The 27,026-nt window shown below is 24.3% G+C and overlaps 1 protein-coding gene across 1 annotated transcript in view; it reads right to left on the bottom strand.

Annotated features, from left to right (window-relative positions):
• Nucleotides 1-1,472: 1,472 nt before the first annotated feature.
• LOC122510663 (chromatin-remodeling ATPase INO80) overlaps nucleotides 1,473-27,026 on the bottom strand; it is a 40,430-nt gene continuing 14,876 nt past the window's right edge. The window contains exons 24-27 of the mRNA XM_043625461.1: nucleotides 24,628-24,740; nucleotides 21,865-22,056; nucleotides 21,297-21,657; nucleotides 1,473-2,678 (exon numbers count right to left, since the gene is read on the bottom strand). Of these exons, the coding sequence (XP_043481396.1) occupies nucleotides 2,272-2,678; nucleotides 21,297-21,657; nucleotides 21,865-22,056; nucleotides 24,628-24,740 (1,073 nt within the window). The 3' untranslated portion in view covers nucleotides 1,473-2,271. The remainder of the gene's footprint in view (nucleotides 2,679-21,296; nucleotides 21,658-21,864; nucleotides 22,057-24,627; nucleotides 24,741-27,026) is intronic.

Here is a 27,026-nt window from a genome sequence, read left to right as displayed (position 1 = left end):
ATTTTTTTATTAAAATAAATAATAATTAATTAATTAAGTAATTAGCAATTAACTAATGAAGTCATTAATTGTAAAAAATAATTAATAGAAAATTAATAAATAATCAATAAATAATTTATTACTGCATTATTAATAAATAATTTATTGATTAAGAATGATTTTTAAAAAAATATTTATTTAATAAATTATTTTTCTACTATTTTAAGCAGTATTTGCTACTAATGAGTAATTCTAATTTGTTTAATTACAAATTATTTATTTATTAGGTAATAATTATTTTCTGAAAAATAATTTACTACTCAAGAAAAATAATTTTTTGCATTTAATTAAAATTTTTGAATTCCAATAAATTATATCAATTAAAGAATATTAATTAAATTCAAAAAAAACTATTATTCTTGAGTGGTAAATTATTTTTCAGAAAATAATTTACCACTCAAGAAAAATAGTTTTTTGAATTTAATTAAAATTTTTGAATTCCAATAAATTAAATCAATTAAAGAATATTAATTAAATTCAAGAAAAATAGTTTTTTGAATTTAATTAAAATTTTTGAATTCCAATAAATTATACCAATTAAAGAATATTAATAAAAAAATAATAAATTGAAATCAAAATTTAAATAATTATTTAATTTTAGTCCAAAATTAAAAATTATGAACATGGAATAATTTATTTGAATAAGTGAAATAGAAATTACTGGAAATTGTTTCTAATTATTTTAAGTAATTAATTCATTAAGTACAAATTAAGTAATTAAGGAATTAATTATGAATTAATTGTCCTGAAAAGAAAAAAATTATTTTTCCAAAAAAAAATAAAAAGAAATTGCAATTTAGAGACATTTTCTTGATGCAAAAAAATTTTCCCCACTAAATTTTCAAAAGAAAAAAAAAATGAAAAATTATCTTCGTGTGTATAATATAATAATAAAAGAAAGCCATTTTTATGGGGTACCAAGGTAAGCACAATTTCTATAAAAGCAACCTTTTAAGCGTTAATGTAAGCGCGGGATCAAGGATTCTATAAAACAAGGCGTCGCAGTGGAACGCGGACGATGTGCGAATGTGTATATCCTTTTTTTCATTCGAAAGTATCTTCTCAGAGTCGTTTAGTCTTTAGTATGCCGCGGCACGTCGGGTCATCTCGCTCTCTTTTAGTCTTTTCGTCGAGTGCCATTCGATTCACCCAAGGGGGAAAAAATAGGAATGGTACGAGGGTTGATGCGAGATTCCCAACAAAAAAAAAGAAACCCAAAAAAAAAAACAGAAAAAGATAACACAGAAGGTATTCTAAAAACTACACTCAACAAAATCCCACCTATTTGCCAAATCAAATCCCTAACGCCATTATATCACAATTTCTTATTCTTTTTTTCGCTACCCTCACGAAATTTCCAGCAAATTTCAAACCCATGTTTTCATTTCACAAAAAATTGATATTCTTCAATTTGAGAAAAAAAACGTCAAGAGTTGACTTCACAACGATTTATTTACAGAAAATATATAGAAATAAATTATACAATTATTTTGAAACTCTTTTTTTTTCTTTGTAGTTTAAATAAAGCTTCAGCGGAGAAGTATGAATCTTAAATAAAATTTCATTTTTTCCTATACAAATCGGACACTTAATTATGATTATTATAATTATGTATTACTATTTCGAGAACAATTTGAATAGGAGATTAATTTCAATTATACTAATTGTAAATAAAACCCGAAAAAGTGCGAGGTCTAGATAATAATGGTTTTGTCGCCAATAAATATCCTCTCTTGTTAATATTGGAATTAATTTAGCGCAATCATTTACAACGTGCATATATAGTTTTCGAAAAAAAAAAAATTCTTTCCTTCTTTCTATCTATTTTTTTTTTACTTTACATTGATCGAAAGAATATTCGAGAGACGAGGGAAAATAATATTTCTCAACGTCTACAATTTCTCGTTATGTGAACCAGTTCAACTCGCTCCATTCGTATAATCGATTATCTCATTCAGGAAAAATCACAAACGGAGCATTTTGTCGGTCGCACGGCGAAGAGATGAAAAAAAAAAGTAAATTTCCTAACAGATCAAATTACATTTGAAGTTACTATAGTACATAATATTTTACATCCGATCTCTTTTGATCATTTTCCAGCAGCAAAATATTTGCATGTCATTCGATCATCAATTTCTGTAAAATTGATTAAAAAAACCCCATTTTTTTTTTTTTTTTGTATTTTTTCCTTGAAAAATTTTTCGGAGTGGGGAAAATTATTTAGAATAAATTCTACGATCCTCTGGGTGGTGTTTGTTGTGTGTAGAATCCAAAGGGACGAGATTCGGCATTTTGCGAAGAAGAAATTGACGACGACGTCGATGATGAGGATGATGCGACTGGCGATGGCAGTGACGATGAAATGGACGGTTTCGGTTGAATACTCGCGAGATGATGAGATCTTATTGGAACCGGTAGTGGTTTTTGAATTTTTTTCGTATGCGAATGACTCGGACCACGATGTCCTTGATGTCCAGGTCCATTTGGTCGTAAACGCGGTCGACCCGGTCCACGTCTAATTGTACCTCCAGTTCGCCCCGGTGGCATTGGTCCCAACGATGAGCTCAATCCTCCCAACGTACCAACTGCTGCACTCTGACCCATTTCACTTTCCGCTTGTCCGGAATTTCTCCCCGCACCTGAAAATCGAAAAAAAAAGATTAATTTTCTGATAAGAAGAAAAAATGTCTCTCCAAAATATTCAAAATATTATCGAAAATATTCAAAATATTTCGAAAAATATCTACAAAATAATTGTTTTTCCGAAAATCCAAACAAAATAATATCTGAATAAACTTCGGAAAATGTTTGTAAAAATATTTCCACAGGGTTGAAACATGAATAATTTCTTTTTTAAATAAATGTTTAATCATTATCTATTATTTCTCTATAGAAATTAAGATTTTCAAATTCAAATCTAAAATTCAATAACTTATGAATTTGAATATGACAGAGGGATAAAATCATTATTTTATATCATCAGAATATTGTAACGATAAATTCAAATTTTCCAAGATTTTAATTTGAAACCTTTTCAAAATTCAATTATTTCTAAAAATTCACACTATAATGCTTTTAATAATCAATTATTATCTAAAATCTTAACAAAAAATTAATTTCAAATCAAATTTTTATTAGTAAATTATTCGAGAATTCAATTATTTAAATACAAAAATAAATAATTGAATATTTCTTAAAATTGAATTTTTATGAAGAATTTTATCAAAAAATTTTTTTAAATAATTGAATTCATTCGGCGAATTTAAAAAAAAATTTAAGAATAAATGCAATTTTCTATAATTTCATGTAAAATTGTACAAAAAATAATTTAAATTCTCCGATAAGTTTTATTATTTATGAAAATAATTGAATTCTTGCAACGAATTTTATAAAAAAAATTTTTAAAGAATTAAATTCCTGTGAATAATTTTATTTGTGAAAATAATTGAATTCCGGAGGAAATTATTATTATTTATGAAAATAATTAATTTCTTGTGAAGAATTCATATTCATAATTTTTTTAAATAATTTGAATACGATTTTAATCAAATTTATCAATTAAAAAAAAATATAATAAAATTTGTTGCAAGAATTCAATCATGTTTCACAAATAATCAAAGTTTTCGCTAAAATTGAAATATTTTCAGAATTTACTATTTTAACAAACTTTCTCAAAACAATTGAATTATTTAAAAAAAAATGTAATAGGTAAAATTCATTGCAAGAATTAAATTATTTTCATAAATAATAAAATTCTGTATAGAATTTCAATTATTTTTAAAATACAATTTTCAATAAATTGCTCGAAAAATGTAATTAAAAAATTTTATTAAAATTTTACGTAATAATTAAATTATTTTCAAAAATTATTTTTAAAAAATGAAATAAAATTTGATGCAAAAATACAACTGTTTTCATAAATAATAAAATTGTTCACAAGATTTCAATTATTTTTAATACAATTTTAAATAAATAATTGAATTTTTAATAAGAATTTTATTATTTATGAAAATTAATGAAATCATGTGAAAAAATTTGTTACTCATGAAAATAATTGAATTTTTGAGAATAATTGAATTTTTGCGAATAATTTTATTAATTTTCAAAAATAATTGAATTCTTGTGATGAATATTGTTATTTATGAAAATAATTTAATTTTGTCGAAGAATTTTGCTCTTCATTTATAAAAATAATTGAAATGTTGATAATTTTTATTTCTATTTATGAAAATAATTGAATTTTGTCGAAGAATTTTGCTCTTCATTTATAAAAATAATTGAAATGTTAGCGACAACTTTTTTTCGATTTTTTGAAAATAATTGAATTTCTGCGAAGAATTTTATTACTTTTGAAAATAATTGAATTCTTGGGATGAATATTGTCGAAGAATTTTGCTCTTTATTTATAAAAAATAATTGAAATGTTGGCGACAATTTTTTTTCGATTTTTTGAAAATAAATTAATTTTGTCAAAGAATTTTATTACTTTTGAAAATAATTGAATGTTGATATTTTTTTTCTATTTATGAAAATAATTGAATTTTGCAATGTATTCTATTATAATTCTTGAAAGTAATTTAATTTTGTCGAAGAATTTTGCTCTTCATTTATAAAAATAATTGAAATGTTGATAATTTTTTTTCGATTTTTTAAAAATAATTGAATTTCTGCGAAGAATTTTATTACTTTTGAAAATAATTTAATTCTTGGGATGAATATTGGTATTTATGAATATAATTGAATTTTGTAAAGAATTTTATTAAAATTCCTAAAAATTATTGAATTTCTGTGACGAATTTTGTTATTTATCAAAATAATTGCGTTCAAACTTTTGTAAAAATTAAATAATAATAAAAAAATTCATTTTTGTCAGAAATAAAAAATATTGTTGAAGGTTTTGTATTAGAATTAGTGGTAATTTTATAGTTTGTGAGGCAAACAAAAAAGACACCAAAAATTCTGAATTTTCTTACAATGAATTCTAAAAATTAAATTTTTTCCAGTATACTTTTAATAAAAATCCCTAACTTTTCCCTGATTTCCCTGACCTGTGGCAACCCTGTTCCAAAAATGTGAAAAAAAATATTTATCCAAATATTTGGGAAAATAATTCGAAAAACGTTTCGAAAAGTATTTAGCGACGTTTTAAACGAAATCAGAAAAAAAATTCTCTTTCTCCCTCGCTACTTTGAAAGCATAGATTAATTACAAAGCAGAGATTTGTAAGACTCATTGGAATGTAAAGAGCCGAAAGAGTTTCGGCAGAAGCAGCAGCAGCAGTAACAGCAGCAGCAGCAGAAAAGAGAAGACTCAAGAGAAGAAGGAGGAGGAGGAGGATCTTCGCTCGAAGGACGCCCGCTCCTCGCAAAATCCTCCCTGCGAGTCCGAAGAGATCGCAGATATGACTCCAACAAGGCGACGACTGCCTTAACTGCTTTCAACTTCAGTATCGAGAGTTTAATTTTACCATCGTATATGGTTCCACTTCTCTTTTCGACAAAAAACAACACACAGCGGCGTCTAATTAAATTTCGGTAATGACTTCACTGATTAAGCCCCACGAAGAAGAGAGAATTTGAAAAAGAATTTATTTACCCACCTACATTTATTTTGCCAACTTATGACGACGATAATATTCATTCAAACATTTTACCGGTGGGGCCAAATGAAAAAGAAAAGAAACCAACTCGTATACGAATCAATTTATCTCCCTCATTCAGGATAATTTGTTCATTAGATTAAATAAACATTCCGTATACGTATTACGTTGTGGTTTTGCAAAAAAAAGAAAGAAAGAAAGAAAAAAAATATATCGTACACATTGAGAGAGATTCTTTCTCGAGATAGACTAAATCTCTTTTTATATCACGACTCAGTCTGACATGTTTCCTGCGCGAACATGCTTCAGTGGCTAAATTAAGCCAAATATCTCAAGATAAAAAAAATATGTATATATAAATTTCTATAAACATTATATGAATTTCGAATAAAAAAAAAAAGTTGAAAATTCTATTAATATTCTGGCAAAGATTTTTGTTGAGAAGTGAGAATTCGGAATTCACTATTCAAGATGACAGACTTCGCACTCGATATAATTAATTTTAGAAACTGGCAAAAAAAAGTACCTTTTAAGACTGAGAAGAATTAGTCCAAAAAGTGGCTATTGGAAAATTAAATTTGACGAACTACCAAAACTCGTTTTAGTCGAATCACAAAATTCACCAAAAATCCGATTCTGTATTTCCATGATTCCCATAAAAAATTTCCACTTTTTTTGTTCTTTGTTAATACTAATTTTTATAAAATTCAATTATTTTTTCAAATTTTTTACTTAGAATAATTCTTTAAGAGAAATTATGTTTAAAATTAACATTTAAAAGAGTTTCTTTTCGTTCAAAGTAAAAACAATAAAATCCTTTAAAATAAAAAATCACTTTCAATTAAATTTGACAAAATTTCCAACTAATTGAAGATTTAATTTAATTTAATTTAATTTCTAAAATTATTTACAATTTAACTATACATTTTTCGTAAAAAAATTTTAATTACAATTTTTCGAAAAATTAATTTTTTCATAATTTCTAAATTAGACGAAAATTGAAAAATTTTGATAAATAAATATTTATTAACACTTATTGTTATTTATTTTCCCACAGGAATTCAAAATTTAAATACATTTAAATTTTTACTGTGAATTAAGAATAATTAAATTTTTTTTTATACTTTAAATAAAATTATTCAAAACTTTAATAATTTTTTAGACAAATAATAAATTAGTAATTTTTTAAAAAAATTTTGTAAAATTTCCATTGAAATCATTTTTGAAATTCAATTATTTATAAAAATATTAACTAAAACGCTTTTAATATTAAATTATCTAAAATGTAAACTGATATTTTATTATTAATAAAAATAATTGAATTTCAGCAATGAATTTAATTAAAATTTTGAAAAATTGAATTTTTTTGAAACACTTTTTAAAAATTTTGAATACAATTGAATTCTTTGGAGGAATTTAATTAAAGTTGGATTAAAATAATTTAAATCTTGTAAAGAACTTTATTATTTATGAAAATAATTGAATTCCTGCAAAGAATTTTTTATGACTAATTTTGTAAATAATTGAATTCTTTCATCGAATTTAATTAAAATTGTTTAAAAAATAATTGATTTCTTTCTTTTAAAATTTTAAGAAAATAGTATTTTAAATAATTTAAATCCTAAGAAAAATTTTTTTAGTTATGAAAATAATTGAAGTTTTGCAAAAAAAATGTTAGCACAATTTTTTTCTAAATAATTGAATTCTATTGTGAAATTTTATATAAAATTGTAAATATTGAAAATAATTTAATTTCAACCAAAAATTTCATTATTTGTGAAAATAATTTAATTCTTGAAGAAATCCAAATCCAAAAAAAGGTGGAAAAATTCGAGAAAGGGGAGAAGAAGATTCAAGTAATTTCACGAGATCGAATAAAAATATGAAAATGTTTGCGAATTTTTTGTTTCGAAATAGAAATTCAGTAAGAAAAACGTACAAGAGGATTTTTTTTCGAAAAAAATTCGAAAAGGGAAATATTTCCGAAACAAGAGAAGCAAGAGAAAAAAAATGAAAAAAGTGGAAAAGTTCCAAAAAGAGGAGCAAAAAAAAGCACCAAAGGGAAGAAACAAGAAAACGATGCAAAAAGAAGAAAATTCGAGTGATTTCAGATGAGAAAATCGAATAAAAATATGAGTAATATTGAAAGGGACACTGAAGCATCCGCGTGTGGCCCTTGACCTCCGACCCTGTCACTCAAACTCCCTTCCGATCTTCTTCGTTCTCCTCTTTTGCGCCCGATTAAATTCCTTCCTTGCCCTTGTCTGTCTGTCTTTCTGTCTGTCTGTCTGCCTGGCCTGCGATCGGACAGATGCCGGCGATGGTAAACTTCCAACCAAGGATTCCAAAAGGGCCCTCTCTTTCTCTCTCTCTCTCTCTCTCAACGTCGACTTATTTCCTCTCCAAGATGACCATCCGATTTCGTACCCCTGCGAACTACTGGCCTCGACACGATTAAAAGATTTCCCCTCTACTGTAAATCAATTGAAACACACACTGAAAAGAGAAGATCGCCTTAAATCGAGACTCGAAACATTCTTTATACGATTTACAGCCTCGATGCCAAAATTCCAATTTAAGTGGCAAACATCTCGAATCCATTCTAGCATTTATTTTATAATGTTCAACTTTTATCTTCATTAATGATCTTTTACTTCAGTTAGTTCACTGAATTATTTCACTTCAAAAATAATTTATTGCTGGAAAATCTGCCTTTTTTCCTCTCTCCAAATTTTCGAACTTGAGCCCAAAATTATCGCCAATATGTTCGAATTCACTAATTTCAATAACTAAAAAAGTAATCACTGAAAAACCTAATAAACAAAAATGCTAATAACTAAAAACGAAAACTACTAAAAAAATTAATCACTAACAAAAATTAATAATTCTAAAAAACTAATAACTAAGAAACCTAATTACAACCCAAAAAAGCTGATAACAACTGAAGGAACTAATAACAACTAAGAAGAAATAACTAAAAACGGAAATTACTAAGAAAAATTAATAACTAAAAAAACTAACAACTAAGAAACCTAATAACAACTAAAAAAACAAAAACTAAAAACGGAAACAACTAAAAAAAATTAACAACTAAAAAAACAAATAACTAAAAACGATAACTACTCAAAAAATTAATAACTAAAAAACTAACAACTAAGAAACCTAATAACAACTAAAAAAGTATTAGCTTTTTTAGAAAGAAACTGAAGAAACCAATAACTAAAAACGAAAACTACAAAAAAGTGTCCAAAAATTATCTCAAAAAAAAACCCAGAAAAGAGTGAAAATAAAAATGAAATTTCTTTTCATTTTTACGCACATTAATAATAAGTGAAGAAAATGTGAACAAAATGTAATATAAGAACCTTGACGTGATAGAAAATAAATACAAGAAAAAAAAGTGTGTATAGATGTCTATCAGAGTACTAGACAAGTGCAATGGTAAATGTAAAATATAAATCATGCAAACAATGTCAGAGATGGTATCTTATTACCAGGATCTCTAAAGCGCCTATATACCAGTCATAAACTTGCATTTAAATGCTTAATTACTGCTTGCAAATAAAATTCCCCGATAAATAATTTTATTCCTCAGTTTTTTTTTCCAATTTACAATCAATTTGAACTTTCCAGAATCTTGATAATTCCGCACATTTCAAATACAGTGGAGAAATATAATAAAATAATTGACGAGTCGAGAAGAAGAAGAAGAAGAAGAATCTTCGTAATGACAAAATTCGTCTTAAGAGAAGAAAATTAATTTTTTCTACAGAAGAATTTTCACAAACTCAAAAATAAAATTTAAAATTAAAACAAATTTTAAAATAAAACAAATTTTCTCCATGGAAATTGATCATTTGACTTATTTAAAAATTCGTTGACTGGAAAAAGCAAAAAGAATTTTTTTAACAACACAAGAAAGAATAATGAAGATCAGAATAAACCAAATTTGTTTCAAAAGAAACTAATCGTTTTCCTTATTTCAACTCTAAATTGCGATTCGAAATTGTAAATATATAAATTTCTGACAATGAGACTAAAAAACAAAAAAAATTTTAGAAACAACAAAGTATTTTTTCCTCCGAATAAACTGTTTGCCTAAAAACGAAAAAAAAAATTGCAAACAGAAATTTTAAGAGACGATAAAAAGAAATTTTTGAAGATCACAATAAAATAAATATTTATAACAAAATCTAATCATTTGTCTTATTCAAAAATAAATACAATTTCAATCAGGAAAAAGAAAAGAAAAAATTCCGAAACTGCAAAGAGAAATTTTGTCGAAAAATCTATTATTTTGCCTTATTGCAAAAAATAAATGATTCTAAATTTCAAAGAGAAAACTTTGAAGAAAACAAAAAAAGGAACTTGTTCGAAAAGAAAACTAATCGTTTAAAAATAAAGAAAAATTTTTTCAGAAATAAAATTTGAAACAACGAAAAGAAATTGGAACCAAAAAATAAATTGTTTCAGAAAAAAGACAACAATGATGATCGTTTTCCTTATTTCAAAAAAATGCCAATTTTGAAACGAAACGAATTGTTTTTGTCCTCAAAAAGTTTCAAACTAACAAATTTTTGGAGGAAAATAAAGAAATTGTTTCAGAAGAAAGTTTTCTTTTCGAAAATTTCAAATTCTAGAATTTTTAACTAAAATTCTTCTTAAAGTCAATTATTTTTAATCATTTTTGAAAGAGTGCTTTGAGAATATTTCACAATCCATTTATTTACAATTGTTAAGAATAATTTCATTTTTTGAGGAATTTGAATAAGATTGTTTTAAAAATATTTGAAATTCTGCGATGAGATTTGATATTTATGAAAAAAATTGAATTCCAAACAAGAATTTTATTATTTATGAAAATAATTAATTACTTAAGTATTGAATTTTATTAAAAAATTTTTTTCTTCTAAATTCTTTCTTTTGGAAATTTTTATTATTAAAATTCATTGAATTGAGATAACGTTTTGAAAATAATTGAATTTGAAAGAAGAATTTCATTAATTGTGAAAATAATTGAATTTCTGCGAAGAAATTTATTTTAGAAATTTGTAAATAATCCTGTGGAATGTTTATTATGTATAAAAATTATTAATTGTTTGTGTAGGTATTGAATTTTATTAAAATTTTTTTTCTTCAAAATTTTTTCTTTTGGAAAATTTTATTATTGAAAATCATTGAATTCAGGAAAAATTTTGAAAATAATTGAAATTTTGTTAAGAATTTTATTAATATTTATGAAAATAATTGAATTTCAAAAGATAATTTCATTATTTGTAAAAATAATTGAATTTTAACGAAGAATTTCATTATTTGTGGGAATAATTGAATTTATGCGAAGAAATTTATTTAAAAATTTTTTAATTTTCCAAAAATCTGTAAGTTCTTTAAAATTTCTAATGAAATTCATTCAGAATTGAAATTTTCTAAAATTTCAAATTAAAACCTTTTGAAGTTGATCTTTAAGAATGAAGTTATTTGAAAAGAAATTTTTGTCAAAAATAGAAAAAATTGAAAATTTTTTTTAGAATTCGTGATAATTTCATAATTTATAAGGCAAAGCAAAATGGCACCAAAATTCAGATTTTTCTTATGAATTCTAAAAATTAAATTATTTTCAATAACTTTTAATAAAAATCTCTGACTTTTCCTTGAATTACCCGACTTTCCTGACCTGGGGCAACTCTATTATTCCAAAAAAATACCATTTTGAAACAAAAAGAATTGTTTTCGTCCTCAAAAAGTATGAATAAATAAATTTTTGAGAACAAAAAAAATTGTTTCAGAAAAAAGCCAATAATAATGATCGTTTTCCTTATTCCAAAAAAGCCAATTTGAAACAAAAATAAATGGTTTTGTCCTCAAAAAGAATCAACAAAATTTTTTGAGGCCAGAAAAGAAATTATTTCAAAAAGAAGCCAACAATACTAATCGTTTTCCTTATTCCAAAAGAAAGACAATTTGCAACAAAAAGAATAGTTTCCGTTCTCTCCAAAGAATCAGCAAACAGAGAAAAACTAAAGAGTCTCTCGAAAAAAATGCACAACTTCGCAATCTCTGCACGAATTCACCGCAACATTAATTTTGCATAAAATGCATAAAATGCACAAAATGCATAAAATGTATTTTGACCGAAAGTGCATTATGTGCGGCATTAGTAAAACTCTAGTCATCTTCAATGCACGCACATGACCCTCTGCCCTAGACGTACTTACGGGGCAAAGCTCTTCTTCTTGAAGGCAAGGATACTACAGAGAGCCCAAGAAGAAGAAGAAGAAGAAGACTACGCGTCAGCCTGCTCCTGGGGAGGTGAGCGTGGGCGAGATTCTCCCTACGAGATTAGCAAACTCTATACATATATATATACACTTGTGGTTTCGAAGTAAAACTCGCCAAAGAGTAAAGGAACGCAAAGATCCGCGGAATGCTGACTGTCCGGCTATTTCTGCCATCCTGTCCTGTCCTGTCTTGTCCTCCTATCCTGCCGCATCTCGCGGAGAGCACCGGCAAACCTTTCTTTCCTGCTCCTTTTAAACCTCGTCCCTCATCCTCTTTGACTCCTCTCTATCTCTCATTTTCGCGATTCCTATATACATGCATGTATTTGTATATCTACAAAAGAGAACTCCGCAGGGTTCCTAAAGAGTTTCTCCCTCTTTCTCCCTCTTTCTCTCTCTCTCTCTCTCTCCTTCTTGAAACAGGACCCTTGCGCGCCGCGATTTCATCGTTTCGCGTTGGTCATGAAAATTGCATTCGGAAATGAGCCGGTACGAATTGAATCGAAAGAATTGTCGGAGAGTTTGTGCGATCTGGCACGATACGGTACGGTACCAAGCGGCACGTGTCCCTGGCAGTAAATACGATGCCACTGTGGAAATATAAGCATCTCTGTCAATTTTATTCTTATCCTCTATTCTTTCTTTTTTTCTCTCCCTTTTTCGTCCAAGCGCAGAGGGAATATAAAAACGATGCAAAATTATTCTCCTCGGTCAATATCAATCCTCCGGGGCAATGAATCGCGAGAAAAGCCGCCTAAAATAAAAAGTCGGAATTAATTTTTTTGACAAAAACAAATATTTTTCTTTCAAGAGAGAGAAACAATAATAATAACAAAAAATACGAGAGAGAATAAAAGGAAATAAAAAGGAAGTAAAAGGGAATAAAAAGTAAATAAAAAGGGAAAAAAGGAAATAAAAGGTAATAAAAAGAAAAAAGGAATATATGGGAATAGAAGGGAATAAAAATTAAAAAAGGAATAAAAGATAACAGAAAGAAATAAAAGGGAAAAGGGATAAAAAATCAATTGGTGAAAATAATGTAAAAAAAAAATTAATTAATTTCTCAATTTCTCTATATAGAGTCGAGGCATATTAATGACTTACGTCAAAGAAAACACGAAACGTATTTGGAGTCGGCGTGAGCTGACAGCTGAAGAGATATTCGTCAAGTGTCTCTCCGAGTTTCTTACTCCCTGTTATGTACTTATAAATGTCCACATTGTGTATCTTGATATCTCTTGTTCATGAAAGATGAGGCCAAGAGATAAAAAAAGAATAAGTTTCAAAAATTAAAAAACTAAGAAGTAAGAATTCAGAAAAAAGGAAAAAGATCAGAAAAATTGACTGATTTCCTAGAGTTTCCAGAGTAAAAGTCAAAACTAGAAATAAAGTCAATAACTTTCTACTTCTACCAAAATACAGAATCAATGGAATTTTTACAAATTCCAATCGAATTTAAAATTTATTTTTGTTATTGAAAAAAAAATGATGGGAAAAAAGAATGTAACACCTTTTTGAATAAAAGAAGAAAATCTGAGCCAATCGAAGGAAGTCAAAATAATTTCCAAAATTCAATAACGTTTTACTGACATTTAAGAAATTAATTGCAATTTTGGAGAATTTAAATTCAGATTCGAACGTGCGAACCAAAATGCGAAATTAATTAGCTATTTATTTAATCAGTCGAGATTTTTTATCTTCTAAACTAAAAAAAATTCCGATTTTTTTCTTTCAGTGGATTTGATGGCGAATGTAGAGAAAAAAAACCGTAGAGAAAATAATTGCAAGAAAAAAAGGAAAATTTACAAAAGAAGAGCGAAAAATTGAATTGGAAAAAGATTTTTGCAAAAAATCGATTTCAAAACAGATGAATTATGAAAATTCAATGATTTTCTATAAAATTAGATTCAATTGCAATTTATAGATTCATAATTAATTCGACGGTCGAATTAAATATTTAAAAGGCGAAAAGAGAAAAAATTTGGCGAAAGTTTCGAAAGAAGATGAATCAATTATTGCAAATAAAATAATTTTTCGATGGCGAGAAAATAAAAAATATTATAAATTTTAATTTAGAAAATTTAATGATGTCTTTCAAATAAATAATCGGATTCATTTTCAATTTTCTGACGTGGAAAATATTTGGAAAATTTTGAATTTTGAAAAAAGTGGAAAATTTACAAGAAAGAAATCGGAAAAGTGTTAAGATGAAAAACCAATTTCTCTAAATTCAGTAACATCCTACCGATCTTATACGAAATTAATTGAAATTTTGTAAATTCAAATTTCAAATTCAATTCAGAGATCGGAATAGAAATTTTGTATATACTCAAATTAAATTCAAAATTGAAAATTTTAAATATTTTATTAAAAACTATATTAACGAAAATTTTCAAAGAAAAGGAGAATTTATAAAACAGGAGCGAAAATTAATGGCAAATAATGTAAAAATTGTAGAAAAAGAGTAAAATAAGTCAAAAATATTTTGGGGAAAATTTTTTGAGAAAATAGAGGCAAATTTATTTCAATTTCCAAAGAAAATTTTTTTTCACTTTTCTTTTCTTTTCTGACGAAATTTCAAGAAAACAATAAGAAATTACCAAACAAGAGCGAAAAATCGATTCCAAAACAGAAAAATCATAATGATTTTGTAATGAAATAATCTGAATTAATTAAAATTTGTAGAATTATAGTTGACTCGAAGGAGCGAATCGAATTTTTGAAACGGCCGAAAAGAAATAAAATTTCGTTAAAGAAAACAAAATTATTATCAATTTTGAAAAAAGTTAATAATAATTTTTCAACAAAATCAGATTCGTTTAAACTTTTAGACTCGAATTTAGTTCCACGAATGAGAATTTATACTTTTGTTAAAAAATAATGCGGCGAAAATTATTTTTCAACAAATGTATAAATTTGCATCCATGGGATGATATTTACAAGAGAAGAACGAAATTCGGTTCCAACGTAGAAAAATTGATAAAATAATTTTTGAAATTCAAAAACTTTCTATACCAAAATAAAGAAACTAGGAAAGGAATTTTCCAGATTCAAATTCGAATCGAATTTCAATTTTTTCGTTTTAAAAATGAAGCTAAAATTTCGAAAAGGGAAAAATGATGAGTGAAGAGTGAAGAATTAATCACAAAACGATGATTTATACGCCAAGAAAAAAAATATCTCTTTTTGGCATTTTTCCTTTTCTTTTTTTCGATTCAGGAAAATCAAAAAAAGAAAAGAGGAAAGCAATCAAAAAAGAAAACAGGAAAACAATCAAAAAAGAAAACAGGAAAACAATCAAAAAAAGAAATCAGGAAAACAACAAGTCATTAAATTCGTAGAGTTTCCAAAGTAAAAGTCAAGAGTCAAAACACCAAAAGAAAAAGAGGATCTCTGGTGAAAAAGAAGGTAGGAAAAAAAAGAAGGAGAACACAGCAGCAATATCCAAAAACCTACGAAGAGCATTGATCGCAGCTGCCACCTTCGCTTTGCACCTGCTATTATCCATTCGCTTTGACGACAAGCGAGTCTCCTTTCTTTCTACGTAAACAGGTACATGCGTATATTAACGTACATGCAACCCATGTATTTTGCACGTCATTCTGCATCCCATCCTCTCTTCCTCATGTCCCTCAAAAACAAAAAACAAAAAATACAAAATAAGAAGAAAAAAAAACATTCGTTCCCCCCCCCCCCCCAGCGCCAATATCATTCTAAATTGTCCCCGAGTATAAATTTCTTTCAAGATTCACAAGCCATTAAATTGTCCTCAGAGTCCTTTAAATTAAGAGTACAATTTTTTTCCTCTTTTACTATCAATGAAACAGAGTTCATTAAGTACTGTCAGTAAAATATGTTACAAATGAAGAATTTTCCATCAAAATTTTGAAAATCAACTCTAAGAAGACCGAAGAAGACCAATTCGGAAAAGAACAAACTTCCACTTTTTTTCTCCTGGCGAAATTGAAAGTCTCCTGGAAAATTATCTTTTTGATATTCCATAGAAAAAGGAAAATTAACGAAAGAAAGTTCCAAAAGAGATTCATCCAAATTCGTAATGATTCTGGAACAAAATAAATATAAAATCAGTGAGAAAAATGGAACAAAAATAATATGACATGTAAAAAAATTTTGAGGGCGGAGGAGGAAGTTTTGAGAAAAGAAAGAGACCAAAATGATGACGATTCAATTGAAAATCTATATTAATAATCGTTGTATTCCATTTTTTGTTTGCTTCTTTGTTTCCAAACATTTTAAATAATTTCTCATTTTAAATGTTATCAATTAATTTACTGAAAATAATTAAATTATTGCAAATTATTTGAAAATAATTGAATTCATTTGAAGGATTTTATCAAAATCTTTTTAAATAATTCAATTCTTTCGAGAAATTTCATCAAAAAATTGTACTGAAAATAATTTAATTTTCGAAAAGAATATTATTATTTATGAAAAGAATTCAATTCTTCCAAAGAATATTATTAAAATTATACTAAAAATAATTTAATGCTTTTGAAGAATTTAGAATTTATGAGAATAATTGAATTGTTTTGAAGAAATTTATTCCAATTTTTTTTTTTTTTTTATGAAAGAATTATATTAACAAATTTTGAAAATAATTGGATTCAATCAAAAACTTTTATTAAAAGGTCTAAAAATAATTAATTTTTCTCAAAAACTTTATCAAAACTGTTGAATATAATTGACTTTTATTTAATATTTAAAAAAAATAATTGTCTTCTTACGAGAAATTTTATTAAAATTAAATTATAAAATAATTTAATTTCTTTGAAGAGTTTTATTATTTATAAAAATGATTGAATTTTTTCGAAGAATTTTATCAGAATTTTTGAAAATAATTAAATTTTGAAAAATGTTTTTAAAAATTTGTTAAGAATAATTGAATTCTTCCGAAGAATTTTATTATTTATGAAAAGAATTGAATTATTTCAAAGAATTTTATTATTTAAGAAAATAATTTAATTTCTCTCAAGACTTTTATCGAAATTGTTGAAAAATATTGAATTTAATTAATGTTTAAAAAAATAATTGTATTCTTTCAAGAAATTTTACTAAAATTATAATGAAAATAATTGAATTCCTCCGAGAAATTTTAATATTTATAAAAATAATTGAATTCTTTAAAAGAATATTTTAAGTTATGAGAATAATTGAATTGTTTTGTAGAATTTTATTAGAATTTTTAAAAATAATTGAATTTAATCAATGTTTTTAAAAATAATTGTATTCTTTAGAGAAATTTTCATAAAATTGACTTAAAAATAATTGAATTCTTCAAAAGAATATTTTAAGTTATGAGAATAATTGAATTGTTTCGTAGAATTTTATTACAATTTTTGAAAATAATTGAATTTAATCAATGTTTTTTCTAAAAATAATTGTATTCTTTAGAGAAATTTTAATAAAATTGACTTAAAAATAATTTAATTCTGCCTAAGCACATTTTTATTTATGAAAATAATTGAATTGCTCCAAAGAATTTTATTATTTCAGAAAATAATTAAATTTCGCCAAAGACTTTTATCAAAATTGTTGAAAATAATCGAATTTAATTAATATTTTAAAAAATAATTTTAATTTTCTGAAGAATTTTATTTTTAATTAAAATAATTGAATTCCTTTGAAGAATTTTATTATTTATAAAAATAATTGAATTACTCCGAAAAATTTTATTATTTAAGAAAATAAAATTGATTTTCTTCAAAGACTTTTATCAAAATTGTTGAAAATAATCGAATTCAATTAATATTTTGAAAAATAATTCTATTCTTTCGTGAAATTTTGTTAAAAAATTATATTGAAAATAATTGATTTCTTTCGAAGAATTTTTATTACCTATTTGTAAAAATAATTGAATTGTTTTGAAAAATTCTTGAAAATAATTGATTTTAATTATGCTTTTTATAAATAATTGTTATTTGTTGAGAATTTTATTATTTAAGAAAATAATTTAATTTCGTCAAAGACTTTTATTAAAATCTTGAATCTAAAATATTATTCAAAAATTGATGTTCGTATTTTGAAAATATAAAATTTTTAAATTTACAAAATAGAAATAAATGGATTATTGTATTATTTACAAGTAAATAAAATAATACTCAAATCGATCAAAAATGGTATTTAAGTCAAAAATGTTGGACGAAAAATTTTTGAAAAAAGGACGAATAAAGACAGAAATTCGATAAAGGAAGCAAATGCGAAAAAAATTAATTCAGTTTCACTGAAAAAAATCCTAAATAGAAATAAATAGAATTTAAATTACTTCCAACCATTATCAATATTCAGAATTGGATAAAATTAATTTCGATCACAAACTGAGATAATAAAAGAAGCAAAATACAATTTGCTTAGAGTTATTAAAACTTCAAACAGAATAAATGAAAAGCAAGTGGGAGTGAGTGGCAATAAACAGCTCCTGTGTGTACATACATACAAATATATATACAAAAAGAGTGTTTAAAAAGTTTTCCAAAAGGGTCTCTCTCTCTCTCTCTCTCTCTTTCGAAGCTCCCTTTAATCAAGATTAGTGAGTCACAAACTCTTTTTTTTTTGCAGGGCATTTTGTGTCGTGAAAAATCCCCTTCGCGCTTCTCTCGCACTTCATTCTCTCCTCCAAGGGGGTTGTGTAATATAAGTGTTCGCATCAGTTGAGAACACATGTGCTCGCAAGGGAATTTCGATACTATTACTGCTTTCTATTTTTTTTTTTCGTTGCCAAAGGGGAATCAGCAAAGACTTTTCAAATACCCATGAGAACTTGACCAAGTGTCAATGGGGGAGTTTAAGCAAAGAGTCCCAACGAGGATTAAGGGCATCGATTCGCGCCTTTATCGCCTTTGCCCCTCAACTTTTCACTACCCCCTGCAAATTCAACTCCCAATCGTTTATACTCAACAACTGTTACTTCTGAAAAAAAGAAAGATTTTTATAACTCCCTTCGGAATTGTTTCAGATACATGTGTTATTTACTTTTGTGTTTAAAAAAAAACAAAAAAAGTACCTAGGTTTTTTTGTTATTTTTAAATATGGAAAAATTCATAATAAAGTTAATAAAATTAATCAATTAATACAATTAATAAAATTAATAAAATTAATAAAATTAGATAAAAAATTAATAAGAAATAATTACCACAGATTTGTATTTGTGGAATTGTTCAGAAGAAAATAATTAAAAAACGAATTTGTAAAAATAAATAAAATTCATTGAAATATAAAATTTGACAAAATTTCCTATTTTTCAATTTTTTAAAATTATTTTCGGGAATTTAACTGTTTTTTAAAGAATTTTAATTACGTTTTTTTAAAAAATTTAATTTTTCAGAATTTCTAAATGAAATTTTTCAAATTTCGTTAATTTTTCTTTATTAAATATTTGAATAGGTACTACTTATTGTTATTTATTTTTCCATTAGAAATTAAAAGTTCAAAATAATTTCAATTCAATACCATTTGTTTAATTATTTCTCAAAATTCCAGCAATAACGCTTCTAATATTCAATTATTTTCAAAATTTTAATTTAGAAATTCTTTTTTAAATCAATTTTTATTAGAATTCATTGATACTTGAATTATTTAAATACAACAATTTTTGTATAACTTAATTTTTTTCCTTTAGAAGAATTGCAGTTCTAATTTTTAAAAATAATTAAATTTCAAAATATTTTTCATTGAGAGTATTTTGAAATTTTAATTTTTTGTGAGCAAATAAAATAACGATAAGTATTCAAATATTTTTTAAACAAAAATTATTTAAATGTGAAAAATTTTATTTAGAAATTCTAAAGAAATGAGGTTTTTAAAAAATCTCAATTCAAACTTTTTTGAAAATATTTGAATTCCAGAAATAATTTGAAAAAAATTGTAAAATTGTTGAATTGTTGTTGTTTGAATTGTTACTAAAAATTTAGAAAATAATTAAATTTTATAAAAAAATTTGTATTTAAATAATTTAATTATCGTTGAAACTTCTAAAAAGAATTGATTTAAAAAAAAAATAAAATTTTGAAAAATAATTAAATGTTAAACGCGTTATAATATCAGGAATTTTAAGAAATAATTTAATTTCAAAAGGTTTTTGAATTAAAATCTTTTTAACATTTTATCGCCGTTAAAGTATAATAATATTTTAATGTTTATTTAAAAAAAATTCTTAATAAATCTTATTTTCCTTTCAAAATTATTAAACTTTGGGATAGTTTAAAAATTTTTTTAAATAATTTTAATCAAAAATTCTAAAAAATAATTGACTTTTGAAAAAATTTCAACTGTAATTTTTAGAAATAATTAAATTTCAAAAGGTTTTACATTGAAATTATTTCAATTAAAATAAATAACAATAAGTTTTTAAATATTTATTTATAAAAAATTATTGATTTTTTAAAGAATTTAATGTAGAAATTCTAAATATAAAAGTTAGGTTTTTAAAAAATTGTAATTAAAATTTTTTTGTAGATTAATTCAATTTCCGAAAATAATTTAAAAAATTAAAACAATTAAAAGTTTTATCAAATTTCATAGAAATAAATTTTATATTTGAAAGACTTTAATTTTATTACTTTTTAAAATTGTTTTCAAATATAATCGGATTTTTGAAGAATTATATTTCAAAAAATTATATTTTTTAAAAAATAATAAATTTTCATTTAATTTCAAAAAAAACTTTTTTAACTAACAATGGACGCCAAAATATCACGCACTTGTGTTAATAATAAAGAATAAATAATCACAAATTTATATTTGGTGAATTGTTGAAAAAAAAATTATTAAAAAACGAATTTGTTAATATAAATAAAATAAATACAATAAAGAAATTAAATAAAATAAACGAAATTAATGAAGTAAAAGAAACAAAATAAACGAAATAAATAAAATAAATGAAATAAAAGAAATTAAATAAAGGAAGTAAATAAAATAAAATAAATGAGTAAAATAAATAAAATAAACAAAGTAAACAAAATAAAAAATATGCCGTATAAAGTGTAAATTATTAAAAAATAAATAAAAAAAAAATTTTCAAAAATAAAATTTATTATTATTATTATAATTTATAAATAAAAAGAAAAATATAGGCCACGATTATAAAAATTATGATTAATTTTTAGACCGAAATATGAGAAATCAGGAACAAGTGGGTACCCTCACACTGTAAATTAAAAGATGAAAATGAAAAAAAAATAAAATAAAAGTACGAGTCAATAAATATTTTTTCGAAAAAAAAACACTAAAGATAAAATCTTGTTTGGATTGCGGAGAAACGCAGGCGTTAAATGGCCGGCTTTCATTTCTATCTCCTTCTTCTTCTCATTTTTTTTCCTGATGCTTATATAGAGAAGAAAAACAACAGATGGATATATACTCACCATACTGCGGGTTCAAGTCGTTGGAGATTGTGGTAGAGTGCGAGGGAGAGGATGAAGGCGACAGGTGACCAGTAGAAGTGGAATTCTTAATAGATGGTGGATGGAGCAACAGCATCCCTCTGCCTTTGCCACCTATGGGGCCACCTCTACGGGATCCTCGTGGTCTACCTCGTTTACTTGTACCGCGAACATTTGGCCGCATCCTTATTCCCGAGCCCGAGCTAAAGGTGAAATGATGACCCAGTCGAGCGACTTTTGGTACATCTCCAAATTGCGAAGAAGGTAAATGAGAATTTCTAAAGTCGGTCGCCGACACTGGACCATCCACATCGACCACCAGGCCTTCATTACTCGTTTCATCCTGTAAAAAATAACAAAAATCAATAATTTATTTCTTTCAATTCTTTTTATTTTTTATTACTTAACTTTAAAAATAGAAATGAAGCGAAAATTAAAAATGAATTCTTAATGAATGAGGGTAATTGTGAATGTCGCTTCTTTTTGAAATGAAGATAACCAAAAATGCTAATTAACTAAATGAAGATGTAAGAGAGAAAAAAGAAAGAACCTCTGATTTTTCGGGACTCCCAATATTTCCAATGTCATTCGTAAAGTCTGGTGTTTGAAGATTTTGATGATTATTCTGCGATGGACAACGTTGCGTTTTATTGGCAATTAATCCCAATTTTTGTGTTGGTTGCGTTAATTCAGTTGTGTTGAAGAGATCATTTTCCTCTAAACATGGCTTTTTTGCTTCATTCTGGAAAGAAAAGATGAAATTTTAATTAGAAGATATATTTCAAAAAGAAAACTGAAAGAGAAATTAATTTCTTAATTGCGACATAACTAATTAAATTATAAAATCTGAAACAATCAGAATTCGATAAATCTCTTTCAAATTTTAATTCTAGACCAATTAATTAGCTTTTTATTTAGTTAGTCAAAATTTATCATAATTATTCATTATTTTCCAAACTAAGAAAAATTCCTACTTTTTTGTCGAATTTAATAAAAAAAAAAAAAATAAAAAATTTTAAGAAAGAAAGGAAAATTAACAAAAGAAGCGGAAATTTAATTTCGAAACTTATACGAATTCTAGAATTTTTGACGAAATAATGGGATTAAATTGAAATTTATAGAATAAGAATTGACTCGAAGGAGCGAATCGAATTTTCAAATGTCGAAATTGAAAGAAAATTTTGTTATAATTTTTTGATTTTTACAATTAACAATAAACAAACAAAATCAGTCATTTCAATTTTTAGTCTCAGATTCAGTATTAATGAGAATTAAACTTTTTTTTGTTGAAAAATAATGCGGCAAAAATTCAAAAAAGGGAAAATTTACAAAAGAACGAAATTCGGTGACAACTTATAGAAAAATTTGGAGAAAAAATAATTTCCGAAATTCAATAACTTTCCACGAAAATAAGGAAAACTGTGGAAATTTTCCTGATTCAATTTCGAATCAAATTTCTACTTTTTTTATTTTGTTAAACAAATTATAAGTTAAAATTTCGAAAAGCGAAAAATGATGAGGAAAGAATAAAGAATTTTTATTTTCTAATGACTTTTCTATTGAAAAATATGTCGAAAATGTAGAAAAAGGGGGGAAATTTACAAAAGAAAAATCGATGGCAATGAAGAAAAATTTTTAAATGAAAAAACAATTTTCAAAATTCGATAATAACTTTCTAACAATATACAGAACGTACTAAAATTTTGTAGATTCAAATCCAAATTAATTCGTGCGAGTCAAATTTCGAAAAAATCTCTTATTTTTAAATTGTTATTTTACGCCAATTAATTAGCGATTTATTTAATTAGTCAAGATTTTTAATCTTCAATAAGTAGTGAAAAACCAAGATTTTAATTTTTTAGCGGATTTAAAATTGCGAATGCAGAGAAAAATTATCTTTTCGAAATTTTGAACGAAATTCATTTTAATTATTAATCTCAAATTTAGAAAATTCGATAATGAATTTCCTGCAAATAATCGAATTCATTTTCAATTTCAATTTTAATTTTAAATTAAATTCAGAGATCGGAATAGAAATTTTGTTCTCAAATTCAGTTAAAAATTAAGAATTTTAAAAACTATTGTCAAAAATTTTTAATAAAGAGGAAAATTTACTTATTATTTTTTTTAATAGAAATCAAGATATTCAAAAATTTTGAAATTCAATAAAATATAAGAATATTATAATAAAACATGAAGATATCGATCACTCCGAGTCTTCGACTCAGACTGATCGATTTCTTCATGTTTTATAATAATTACGATTCTTCATTTCAAGAATTTTCAACTAAAATTCTTCTTTAAATTAATTTTTTTTAATAACATTTGAAAAATTTCTTTGTGAATTTTCAAATTCATTTGTTTATAATTTAATTTTACGAAATTTCGATTATTCTGACATTCTTCAATTAAATATATTAGAAATTAAAAACTTTCAATAATTAAGCAAAAAGCCCATTAAACTTTTTGAGAAAAATTAATTCTACAGAATTCTTAATTAAAAATATAAAAAGTTCAAATTTTCAAAGATTTTAATTTGAAATTCATTTTTAAATCAATATTTTTTGGAAAATTCTTCGAGAATTCAATTATTTAACTATATAAATAAATATTTTATTAAACAATTGAATGTTTCTTAAAATTGAATTTTTATAAAGAATTTTATCAACAATTTTTTAAAGAACCGAATTCTCTTGACAATTTTTAATAAAATTTTTAAGAATAATTGCATTTTTTGAGAAATTTGACGAAAATTTATTGTATTAAAAATAATTGAAATTCCGCCAAGAATTTTATTAAAAGTTTTGAAAATAATTGAATTTTTGAGAAAAATTTTATAATTCATAAAGATAATTGAAATTTTGACGAGAATTTTTGTTAATTTTTAAACATAATTGAATTTCTGCGAAGAATTTTATTAAAAATATTTTTTAAAAAATTTCAATTATTATGCAAAGAATTTCATCAAAATTTTTGAAAATAATTTTATTCTTTAAAGAAATTTATTTAAAAATGTATTGAAAATAATACTTAAATTTTAATAAATAAATTGTAGCAAAAGTTATTAAAATAATTAAATTTCTTTTGAACAATAATACAAAAAATCAGAATTGAAAATAAATAATTCCGACCAAATAAATCCAAATCACCGACAAAAATCAAATGAAAAAAATAAATCAATGCAAAATATCGAACAGCACAAGAATAAATTTGAATGCAAAAGAATTATTAATTGAAATGATGAAGAAAAGAAACAGTGAAAGAAGAATGAAATGTCGAATTGTATTATAGTAAGTAAGGGCGCGGGTTTTACCTTGACCGGAAGCGCGGTTTGCTTCCTCTTCCGGTCCCTCTCCTTATGGTGTAGACTTAACTCAAGGCGAGTCTCCTCCGCGTTCTGCTTTCTCTCCTCGCTCCGTTGACTGTCTGCAATATACAAGAAAACATAGACGTATGAGTATATATAAATACATACAAAAGACGAGGGTAACACATTTCATTACTTGTGCTTCTTGTTGTTATTATTATTATTCGTTATTAGGACATTAGCATAACCTAATGAGCATAATGTAATTGCGTGTAGTATGCATGCCATCGTCCTCATCGACCGACCCTATCTCCCAATGCACTTAAGCGCATCTACTCAATGAGAGAACAACTCAACTCCATCGTTATATTTGATAATTGTTCTAGAACGCTCCGATTTCATTCATTGAACACTTTCCAATTAAAGGAAAATAAAAAATAAATTCTAGCTATTTTCGCGTATTTGGAAAAAGAACTTTTTTAATTTGAAAAAAAATGTTTTTTCTTTCAATTATTCAAATGATTACTGATAGTCTTAACAAATCTTTAGACTTTATGAATCTTTACAAATTTCAACAAAAATCTTTATAAATAAAATTTATCGTTGTATTTCGGTAATCTGTTCGCAATTTGAAAATAATTAAATTTTATGAAGAATTCAATTATTTTCAATAATTGTAATAAAATTCTTTAGTCAATTTATAAATATAATAAAAATCTTCGTCAAAAATTCAATTATTTTTATATAAATAATAAAAATCTTATCAGAATTTCACTTATTTGCAATAAATTTTTAATTAATTTCTTCGAAAATTTCAATTATTTGTAAAAATCTTGTCCTCCGAGAAAATTCAGTTATTTAAAAAACTTTTAATAAAATCCAATTCAAGAATTCAATTATTTTTAAAAATAATGAAATTTTCACTGGAATTCAATTGAATTCAAGGGAAAATTCAATTATTTTTAATCATTTTTTTTAAATTCTTCAAAAGAATTCAATAAAATGAATAAATAGTAAATTTTTCATAGGAATTCAATTACTTTAAATAATACAATTTTAGTAAAATTTATTCTTCTCAAAAATTCACTAATTTTTTTAAATTTTGCAAAAATTCAATTTATTGTAGAAATAATAATTTTTTTTTCTAAAGATTCAATTTTATTTTAAAAAAGTTATAATAAAATTCTGTTCAAGAATCCAATTATTTTCAAAAATAATTAAATTGTCGATTTACTGAAAATCATTGAATTCTTTTAAAATAATTAAATTGTCGATTTACTGAAAATCATTGAATTCTTTTAAAATATTTATAAAAAGATTTGAAAATAATTGAATTCATTTCAAGAATTTTATCAACATTTTTTTTAACAATTGAATTCTTTCGAGAAAATGTAATTAAAATTATATTGAAAATAATTAATTCTTGGAAAGATTTTTATTAAAATTCTTTAAAATAACTAAATTGTTTTGAAGAATTTATTTCAATTTTCTTGGAAATAAACGAATTTTTAAAAATAATTTGTACTGAAAATTTTGAAACTAATTGAATTCTTGCCAAGAATTTTACAATTTTTATAAAAATAATTGAATTGTTTTGATGAATTTTATATCAGAATTGTTGAAAATAATTGAATTTCTATTAAAACGCTTGAAAATAATTGAATTTAAATAATATGTTTAAAAATAATTGTATTCCTTCGAGATATTTTATTAAAATTTTATTGAAAATAATTGAATTCCTCCGACATATTTTATTATTTATAAAAATAATTGAATTTTCTTATTTATGAAAATATTTTAATTCTTGCGAAAGAATTTTCTTATTTAAGAAAATAATTGAATTCTTGTAAAGGATTTTACAATTAATAAAAATAATTGAATTGTTTAGAAGAATTTTATCTGAATTTTTGGAAATAATTGAATTTTTTGAAAGAATTTTATTAAAAATTTTGAAAATAATGATTTTTTAAAAAGAATTTCATCAAAATTGTCGATAATAATTAAATTTATATTAAAATTCTTGAAAATAATCGAATTTAATTAATATAAAAATTTTTTTATTTACAACATAATAATAAATGGAATACCGCGTTCCGCGCGCTGGCTCGCGTATCATTTGCTAGATTAATATTAAAATAAATTCTTAATGAGCAGCCTTTATGAAAGAAAGTAAAAAACTTTTATGTTTCTAAAGTATAGAAATGCTCAATTTACTATCCTTTTCGATTTAATAAAGTTAAGTTTAAAATTATTGAAACAAAAAATTTTCGTTTATTTGAGTGTTCGAAATTTTTTTAAAACAAACTTTTAATAATCCTAATTATCTAAATGTTCTTTTTTTCATTTAAAAATCTGACCGTTGATTTAAAAATTCCCCTTCTCATTTTTCCAGTAAACTGGAAGTG

This window comes from Leptopilina heterotoma, unplaced genomic scaffold (genome assembly GCF_015476425.1).
Source record: "Leptopilina heterotoma isolate Lh14 unplaced genomic scaffold, ASM1547642v1 Lhet_73, whole genome shotgun sequence".
NCBI classification, from domain to species: domain Eukaryota; kingdom Metazoa; phylum Arthropoda; class Insecta; order Hymenoptera; family Figitidae; genus Leptopilina; species Leptopilina heterotoma.
This window is presented reverse-complemented; position numbering and strand designations above follow the sequence as displayed.